Genomic DNA, 10336 nt, shown 5'->3' with positions numbered 1-10336 from the left:
GTAAAAGGTGGACTTTGTTGTGTTTATAGCGCAAGTGATATTGTGAAGTATGCGCTTGTTAAAGGAGTCTGTCAGATTGACCAGGAGTTTTATTTTTTTTAAATTTTTTATTTCACCTTTATTTAACCAGGTAGGCAAGTTGAGAACAAGTTCTCATTTACAACTGCGACCTGGCCAAGATAAAGCAAAGCAGTTCGACACATACAACGACACAGAGTTACACATGGAGTAAAACAAACATACAGTCAATAATACAGTATAAACAAGTCTATATACGATGTGAGTGGTCTTATTCTTGAGTCATTGTATTTCTGAACAACAGAGGAAGATTGCAGTGAGCCTCAAAAGAATCCAGACAACAGACGTTGTGTGTTTTGAACTTCGGAGTAGAGACACCCGTCAAAGGAGTCATCTCAGGTGACCACGGATGTTCAGGTTGAATCCCTGAAGAGAATTCCTGATGTGGTTGGTGTCCGGCGTCTGACCCGCTGGGTGACTGAAGGAAAATAAGAGTCTGTCGGTCCTGTTGTTGTTTCATTAAGAGCAAATACCTACACGTGAAGCTTGGTTACGTCAGATACTCTGTACGAGTTTGTGTCCCCAAACCACTGCAGTGTAAGAACTGTTAAGGATTTGGCCATGTTTCACGGACAGACAGACGGACAGAGTATATTGAAGAACGGTGTGTAGAAGGACGACGGTGTTGTAATTGTGGTGGTGGTGGGGGGGGGGGGGGGGGTGATGATCCCGAGTTCCTGGAGTGCCCTGTAAGGGTGAAGGAGATTGAGGTGGCAGAAGTCAGAACGACCACCCGATGTCTCAATGCTAACTGGGAGGTCCTTGTGACACGTTGAAATTCTTGAGTACATCTACAGTACATTACCATTTTCAATAAATGTCCAATGATCATTTAACATTTCACTGTTCTGTTTCAATCAAATAAAATGGAGGTTTACCAAACATTGGCCAGCATCAATGCAGGCTGTTTCAAATCATGTTACCAAGTGTTCTAAAAGCTCAACAATTAAAAGCTATTCATTTGGGGAGGGTATGGGAAAACAATGTTTCTGTAAATACATAATGAAACAAAAACACAGGTTTCCGTGTGCGGTCAGTTCTTTTAATTGGTGAACACCAGTGTTAATCCAAAATCCTAGAGAAAATAGAAGCAACATACAAAACCCAGAGTTGGTTAGATAGAGACTCCCAGTTCCCAGAAGAGGTGTGATACGAATCCTGATGTTTGACCATATCAGAAGTAGTAGAGAGGCACGGAGTGTGATCAGGAGGACACTTAGGATTCTGACTTGAGGTTCCATTACTTATCTCTTGACTTCTAACACAAGTCTCCTTATTGACACTGATTAATGATTGCAGATGACAGTTTAACAAAGATGACAGTTTAACAAAGATGACAGTTTAACAGCTTTTCCAGAACAAAACATTTTTCTATGGTCAGTCACCACACACTACTGGCAACGCTGCCTGGGGGTGTGCAATATACTGTTTCTACAAAATACATCATTGTCCCAAATGGCTCCCTATTCTAAAGTGCACTACATTTGACCAGGGCCCATGGGGTAGTAGTGCACTACATTTGACCAGGGCCCATGGGGTAGTAGTGCACTACATTTGACCAGGGACCATGGGGTAGTAGTGCACTATATAGGGAATAGGGTTCCATTTGGGAGGTCCAATACAGGATACAGTTCTTGTATCAGTACAGACTGGCTCCAGAGTCTGTCCTCTAGTGGGTCTGTGGATGTTTAGCCTGTCCTCTAGTGGGTCTGTGGATGTTTAGCCTGTCCTCTAGTGGGTCTGTGGATGTCTAGTCTGTCCTCTAGTGGGTCTGTGGATGTCTAGTCTGTCCTCTAGTGGGTCTGTGGATGTCTAGTCTGTCCTCTAGTGGGTCTGTGGATGTTCAGTCTGTCCTCTAGTGGGTCTGTGGATGTTCAGTCTGTCCTCTAGTGGGTCTGTGGATGTCTAGTCTGTCCTCTAGTGGGTCTGTGGATGTCTAGTCTGTCCTCTAGTGGGTCTGTGGATGTTTAGCCTGTCCTCTAGTGGGTCTGTGGATGTTTAGCCTGTCCTCTAGTGGGTCTGTGGATGTTCAGTCTGTCTGTGGATGTCTAGTCTGTCCTCTACTGGGTCTGTGGATGTCTAGTCTGTCCTCTAGTGGGTCTGTGGATGTCTAGTCTGTCCTCTAGTGGGCCCGTGGATGTCTAGTCTGTCCTCTAGTGGGTCTGTGGATGTTCAGTCTGTCCTCCAGTGGGCCCGTGGATGTCTAGTCTGTCCTCTAGTGGGTCTGTGGATGTTCAGTCTGTCCTCCAGTGGGCCCGTGGATGTCTAGTCTGTCCTCTACTGGGTCTGTGGATGTCTAGTCTGTCCTCTACTGGGTCTGTGGATGTCTAGTATGTCCTCTAGTGGGTCTGTGGATGTTCAGTCTGTCCTCCAGTGGGCCCGTGGATGTCTAGTCTGTCCTCTAGTGGGTCTGTGGATGTTCAGTCTGTCCTCCAGTGGGCCCGTGGATGTCTAGTCTGTCCTCCAGTGGGCCCGTGGATGTCTAGTCTGTCCTCTAGTGGGTCTGTGGATGTTCAGTCTGTCCTCTAGTGGGTCTGTGGATGTTCAGTCTGTCCTCCAGTGGGCCCGTGGATGTCTAGTCTGTCCTCTAGTGGGTCTGTGGATGTTCAGTCTGTCCTCCAGTGGGCCCGTGGATGTCTAGTCTGTCCTCTAGTGGGTCTGTGGATGTCTAGTCTGTCCTCCAGTGGGCCCGTGGATGTCTACATCCGGAACACTCCGAAGCGTGTCCTCTGTGTCGGGGCATTGAGTGTAGCACTGAGACTCATTCCCAGAACCAGACGGGTGTCAGCCGGGTCGATGATACCGTCATCCCACAGCCTATCAGACGGGCAGAACAACAGGGAAGATAAAACAAGGTAAAACTCACAATAGATACTTTTATTTATTTTAATTTTCTTTTGTATTTTATATTTTTTTAACTGCACTGTTGGTTCAGGGCTTGTAGTCAGCATTTCACTGTAAGGTCTACTACACCTGTTGTAGTCAGCATTTCACTGTGAGGTCTACTACACCTGTTGTAGTCAGCATTTCACTGTGAGGTCTACTACACCTGTTGTATTCAGCATTTCACTGTGAGGTCTACTACACCTGTTGTAGTCAGCATTTCACTGTAAGGTCTACTACACCTGTTGTAGTCAGCATTTCACTGTAAGGTCTACTACACCTGTTGTATTCAGCATTTCACTGTAAGGTCTACTACACCTGTTGTATTCAGCATTTCACTGTAAGGTCTCCCTGTTGTAGTCAGCATTTCACTGTAAGGTCTACTACACCTGTTGTAGTCAGCATTTCACTGTAAGGTCTACTACACCTGTTGTATTCAGCATTTCACTGTGAGGTCTACTACACCTGTTGTATTCAGCATTTCACTGTAAGGTCTACTACACCTGTTGTATTCAGCATTTCACTGTAAGGTCTACTACACCTGTTGTATTCAGCATTTCACTGTGAGGTCTACTACACCTGTTGTATTCAGCATTTCACTGTGAGGTCTACTACACCTGTTGTATTCAGCATTTCACTGTAAGGTCTACTACACCTGTTGTATTCAGCATTTCACTGTGAGGTCTACTACACCTGTTGTATTCAGCATTTCACTGTGAGGTCTACTACACCTGTTGTATTCAGCATTTCACTGTGAGGTCTACTACACCTGTTGTATTCAGCATTTCACTGTGAGGTCTACTACACCTGTTGTATTCAGCATTTCACTGTGAGGTCTACTACACCTGTTGTATTCAGCATTTCACTGTAAGGTCTACTACACCTGTTGTATTCAGCATTTCACTGTAAGGTCTACTACACCTGTTGTATTCAGCATTTCACTGTAAGGTCTACTACACCTGTTGTATTCAGCATTTCACTGTAAGGTCTACTACACCTGTTGTATTCAGCATTTCACTGTAAGGTCTACTACACCTGTTGTAGTCAGCATTTCACTGTAAGGTCTACTACACCTGTTGTATTCAGCATTTCACTGTGAGGTCTACTACACCTGTTGTATTCAGCATTTCACTGTAAGGTCTACTACACCTGTTGTATTCAGCATTTCACTGTAAGGTCTACTACACCTGTTGTATTCAGCATTTCACTGTGAGGTCTACTACACCTGTTGTATTCAGCATTTCACTGTGAGGTCTACTACACCTGTTGTATTCAGCATTTCACTGTAAGGTCTACTACACCTGTTGTATTCAGCATTTCACTGTGAGGTCTACTACACCTGTTGTATTCAGCATTTCACTGTGAGGTCTACTACACCTGTTGTATTCAGCATTTCACTGTGAGGTCTACTACACCTATTGTATTCAGCATTTCACTGTGAGGTCTACTACACCTGTTGTATTCAGCATTTCACTGTAAGGTCTACTACACCTGTTGTATTCAGCATTTCACTGTAAGGTCTACTACACCTGTTGTATTCAGCATTTCACTGTGAGGTCTACTACATCTGTTGTAGTCAGCATTTCACTGTAAGGTCTACTACACCTGTTGTATTCAGCATTTCACTGTGAGGTCTACTACACCTGTTGTATTCAGCATTTCACTGTAAGGTCTACTACACCTGTTGTATTCAGCATTTCACTGTGAGGTCTACTACACCTGTTGTATTCAGCATTTCACTGTGAGGTCTACTACACCTGTTGTATTCAGCATTTCACTGTGAGGTCTACTACACCTATTGTATTCAGCATTTCACTGTGAGGTCTACTACACCTGTTGTATTCAGCATTTCACTGTGAGGTCTACTACACCTGTTGTATTCAGCATTTCACTGTAAGGTCTACTACACCTGTTGTATTCAGCATTTCACTGTAAGGTCTACTACACCTGTTGTATTCAGCATTTCACTGTAAGGTCTACTACACCTGTTGTATTCAGCATTTCACTGTGAGGTCTACTACATCTGTTGTAGTCAGCATTTCACTGTAAGGTCTACTACACCTGTTGTATTCAGCATTTCACTGTGAGGTCTACTACACCTGTTGTATTCAGCATTTCACTGTAAGGTCTACTACACCTGTTGTATTCAGCATTTCACTGTGAGGTCTACTACACCTGTTGTATTCAGCATTTCACTGTGAGGTCTACTACACCTGTTGTATTCAGCATTTCACTGTAAGGTCTACTACACCTGTTGTAGTCAGCATTTCACTGTGAGGTCTCCCTGTTGTATTCAGCATTTCACTGTAAGGTCTCCCTGTTGTATTCAGCATTTCACTGTAAGGTCTACCTGTTGTATTCAGCATTTCACTGTAAGGTCTACTACACCTGTTGTATTCAGCATTTCACTGTAAGGTCTACTACACCTGTTGTATTCAGCATTTCACTGTAAGATCTACTACACCTGTTGTATTCAGCATTTCACTGTAAGGTCTACTACACCTGTTGTATTCAGCATTTCACTGTAAGGTCTCCCTGTTGTATTCAGCATTTCACTGTAAGGTCTCCCTGTTGTATTCAGCATTTCACTGTAAGGTCTACTACACCTGTTGTATTCAGCATTTCACTGTAAGGTCTCCCTGTTGTATTCAGCATTTCACTGTAAGGTCTACTACACCTGTTGTATTCAGCATTTCACTGTCAGGTCTACTACACCTGTTGTATTCAGCATTTCACTGTAAGGTCTCCCTGTTGTATTCAGCATTTCACTGTAAGGTCTCCCTGTTGTATTCAGCATTTCACTGTAAGGTGTGACCTGTTGTATTCAGCATTTCACTGTAAGGTCTACCTGTTGTATTCAGCATTTCACTGTAAGGTCTCCCTGTTGTATTCAGCATTTCACTGTAAGGTCTACTACACCTGTTGTATTCAGCATTTCACTGTCAGGTCTACTACACCTGTTGTATTCAGCATTTCACTGTAAGGTCTACTACACCTGTTGTATTCAGCATTTCACTGTCAGGTCTACTACACCTGTTGTATTCAGCATTTCACTGTGAGGTCTACTACACCTGTTGTATTCAGCATTTCACTGTGAGGTCTACTACACCTGTTGTATTCAGCATTTCACTGTGAGGTCTACTACACCTGTTGTATTCAGCATTTCACTGTGAGGTCTACTACACCTGTTGTATTCAGCATTTCACTGTAAGGTCTCCCTGTTGTATTCAGCATTTCACTGTAAGGTCTCCCTGTTGTATTCAGCATTTCACTGTAAGGTCTCCCTGTTGTATTCAGCATTTCCCTGTGAGGTCTACTACACCTGTTGTATTCAGCATTTCACTGTGAGGTCTACTACACCTGTTGTATTCAGCATTTCACTGTAAGGTCTACTACACCTGTTGTATTCAGCATTTCACTGTAAGGTCTACTACACCTGTTGTATTCAGCATTTCACTGTGAGGTCTACTACACCTGTTGTATTCAGCATTTCACTGTAAGGTCTCCCTGTTATATTCAGCATTTCACTGTAAGGTCTCCCTGTTGTATTCAGCATTTCACTGTAAGGTCTACTACACCTGTTGTATTCAGCATTTCACTGTAAGGTCTACTACACCTGTTGTATTCAGCATTTCACTGTAAGGTCTCCCTGTTGTATTCAGCATTTCACTGTAAGGTCTACCTGTTGTATTCAGCATTTCACTGTAAGGTCTACCACACCTGTTGTATTCAGCATTTCACTGTGAGGTCTACTACACCTGTTGTATTCAGCATTTCACTGTAAGGTCTACTACACCTGTTGTATTCAGCATTTCACTGTCAGGTCTACTACACCTGTTGTATTCAGCATTTCACTGTGAGGTCTACTACACCTGTTGTATTCAGCATTTCACTGTAAGGTCTACTACACCTGTTGTATTCAGCATTTCACTGTAAGATCTACTACACCTGTTGTATTTAGCATTTCACTGTAAGGTCTACTACACCTGTTGTATTCAGCATTTCACTGTAAGGTCTCCCTGTTGTATTCAGCATTTCACTGTAAGGTCTCCCTGTTGTATTCAGCATTTCACTGTAAGGTCTCCCTGTTGTATTCAGCATTTCACTGTAAGGTCTCCCTGTTGTATTCAGCATTTCACTGTGAGGTCTACTACACCTGTTGTATTCAGCATTTCACTGTAAGGTCTCCCTGTTGTATTCAGCATTTCACTGTAAGGTGTGACCTGTTGTATTCAGCATTTCACTGTAAGGTCTACCTGTTGTATTCAGCATTTCACTGTAAGGTCTCCCTGTTGTATTCAGCATTTCACTGTCAGGTCTACTACACCTGTTGTATTCAGCATTTCACTGTAAGGTCTACTACACCTGTTGTATTCAGCATTTCACTGTAAGGTCTACTACACCTGTTGTATTCAGCATTTCACTGTCAGGTCTACTACACCTGTTGTATTCAGCATTTCACTGTGAGGTCTACTACACCTGTTGTATTCAGCATTTCACTGTGAGGTCTACTACACCTGTTGTATTCAGCATTTCACTGTAAGGTCTCCCTGTTGTATTCAGCATTTCACTGTAAGGTCTCCCTGTTGTATTCAGCATTTCACTGTAAGGTCTCCCTGTTGTATTCAGCATTTCACTGTAAGGTCTACTACACCTGTTGTATTCAGCATTTCACTGTGAGGTCTACTCCACCTGTTGTATTCAGCATTTCACTGTAAGGTCTACTACACCTGTTGTATTCAGCATTTCCCTGTGAGGTCTACTACACCTGTTGTATTCAGCATTTCACTGTAAGGTCTCCCTGTTGTATTCAGCATTTCACTGTAAGGTCTCCCTGTTGTATTCAGCATTTCACTGTAAGGTCTCCCTGTTGTATTCAGCATTTCACTGTAAGGTCTACTACACCTGTTGTATTCAGCATTTCACTGTGAGGTCTACTACACCTGTTGTATTCAGCATTTCACTGTAAGGTCTCCCTGTTGTATTCAGCATTTCACTGTAAGGTCTACTCCACCTGTTGTATTCAGCATTTCACTGTAAGGTCTACTACACCTGTTGTATTCAGCATTTCACTGTAAGGTCTCCCTGTTGTATTCAGCATTTCACTGTGAGGTCTCCCTGTTGTATTCAGCATTTCACTCTAAGGTCTACTACACCTGTTGTATTCAGCATTTCACTGTGAGGTCTACTACACCTGTTGTATTCAGCATTTCACTGTGAGGTCTACTACACCTGTTGTATTCAGCATTTCACTGTGAGGTCTACTACACCTGTTGTATTCAGCATTTCACTGTGAGGTCTACTACACCTGTTGTATTCAGCATTTCACTGTAAGGTCTACTACACCTGTTGTATTCAGCATTTCACTGTAAGGTCTACTACACCTGTTGTATTCAGCATTTCACTGTGAGGTCTACTACACCTGTTGTATTCAGCATTTCACTGTGAGGTCTACTACACCTGTTGTATTCAGCATTTCACTGTAAGGTCTACTACACCTGTTGTATTCAGCATTTCACTGTAAGGTCTACTACACCTATTGTATTCAGCATTTCACTGTAAGGTCTACTACACCTGTTGTATTCAGCATTTCACTGTAAGGTCTACTACACCTGTTGTATTCAGCATTTCACTGTAAGGTCTCCCGGTTGTATTCAGCATTTCACTGTAAGGTCTCCCTGTTGTATTCAGCATTTCACTGTGAGGTCTACTACACCTGTTGTATTCAGCATTTCACTGTGAGGTCTACTACACCTGTTGTATTCAGCATTTCACTGTAAGGTCTACTACACCTGTTGTATTCAGCATTTCACTGTAAGGTCTCCCTGTTGTATTCAGCATTTCACTGTGAGGTCTACTACACCTGTTGTATTCAGCATTTCACTGTAAGGTCTACTACACCTGTTGTATTCAGCATTTCACTGTGAGGTCTACTACATCTGTTGTATTCAGCATTTCACTGTAAGGTCTCCCTGTTGTATTCAGCATTTCACTGTAAGGTCTACCTGTTGTATTCAGCATTTCACTGTAAGGTCTCCCTGTTGTATTCAGCATTTCACTGTAAGGTCTACCTGTTGTATTCAGCATTTCACTGTAAGGTCTCCCTGTTGTATTCAGCATTTCACTGTGAGGTCTACTACACCTGTTGTATTCAGCATTTCACTGTAAGGTCTACTACACCTGTTGTATTCAGCATTTCACTGTAAGGTCTACTATACCTGTTGTATTCAGCATTTCACTGTAAGGTCTCCCTGTTGTTTTCAGCATTTCACTGTAAGGTCTACTACACCTGTTGTATTCAGCATTTCACTGTAAGGTCTACTACACCTGTTGTATTCAGCATTTCACTGTAAGGTCTACTACACCTGTTGTATTCAGCATTTCACTGTCAGGTCTACTACACCTGTTGAATTCAGCATTTCACTGTAAAGTCTACTACACCTGTTGTATTCAGCATTTCACTATAAGGTCTACTACACCTGTTGTATTCAGCATTTCACTGTAAGGTCTACTACACCTGTTGTATTCAGCATTTCACTGTAAGGTCTACCTGTTGTATTCAGCATTTCACTGTAAGGTCTCCCTGTTGTATTCAGCATTTCACTGTAAGGTCTACTACACCTGTTGTATTCAGCATTTCACTGTAAGGTCTACTACACCTGTTGTATTCAGCATTTCACTGTGAGGTCTACTACACCTGTTGTATTCAGCATTTCACTGTGAGGTCTACTACACCTGTTGTATTCAGCATTTCACTGTAAGTTCTACTACACCTGTTGTATTCAGCATTTCACTGTAAGGTCTCCCTGTTGTATTCAGCATTTCACTGTGAGGTCTACTACACCTGTTGTATTCAGCATTTCACTGTAAGGTCTCCCTGTTGTATTCAGCATTTCACTGTAAGGTCTACTACACCTGTTGTATTCAGCATTTCACTGTAAGGTCTACTACACCTGTTGTATTCAGCATTTCACTGTAAGGTCTACTACACCTGTTGTTTTCAGCATTTCACTGTAAGGTCCACTACACCTGTTGTATTCAGCATTTCACTGTAAGGTCTACTACACCTGTTGTATTCAGCATTTCACTGTAAGGTCTACTACACCTGTTGTATTCAGCATTTCACTGTAAGGTCTACTACACCTGTTGTATTCAGCATTTCACTGTAAGGTCTACTACACCTGTTGTATTCAGCATTTCACTGTGAGGTCTACTACACCTGTTGTATTCAGCATTTCACTGTGAGGTCTACCTGTTGTATTCAGCATTTCACTGTAAGGTCTACTACACCTGTTGTATTCAGCATTTCACTGTAAGGTCTACTACACCTGTTGTATTCAGCATTTCACTGTGAGGTCTACTACACCTGTTGTAT

General features: G+C 42.6%; 1 protein-coding gene across 1 annotated transcript in view; it reads right to left on the bottom strand.

The window, feature by feature from the left end:
- Positions 1–1098: 1098 nt before the first annotated feature.
- LOC139390213 (methylcrotonyl-CoA carboxylase subunit 2) overlaps positions 1099–10336 on the bottom strand; it is a 33492-nt gene continuing 24254 nt past the window's right edge. The window contains exon 17 of the mRNA XM_071137470.1: positions 1099–2895. Within this exon, the coding sequence (XP_070993571.1) occupies positions 2778–2895 (118 nt within the window). The 3' untranslated portion in view covers positions 1099–2777. The remainder of the gene's footprint in view (positions 2896–10336) is intronic.

Source organism: Oncorhynchus clarkii, chromosome 30 (assembly GCF_045791955.1).
Source record: "Oncorhynchus clarkii lewisi isolate Uvic-CL-2024 chromosome 30, UVic_Ocla_1.0, whole genome shotgun sequence".
NCBI lineage: Eukaryota > Metazoa > Chordata > Actinopteri > Salmoniformes > Salmonidae > Oncorhynchus > Oncorhynchus clarkii.
This window is presented reverse-complemented; position numbering and strand designations above follow the sequence as displayed.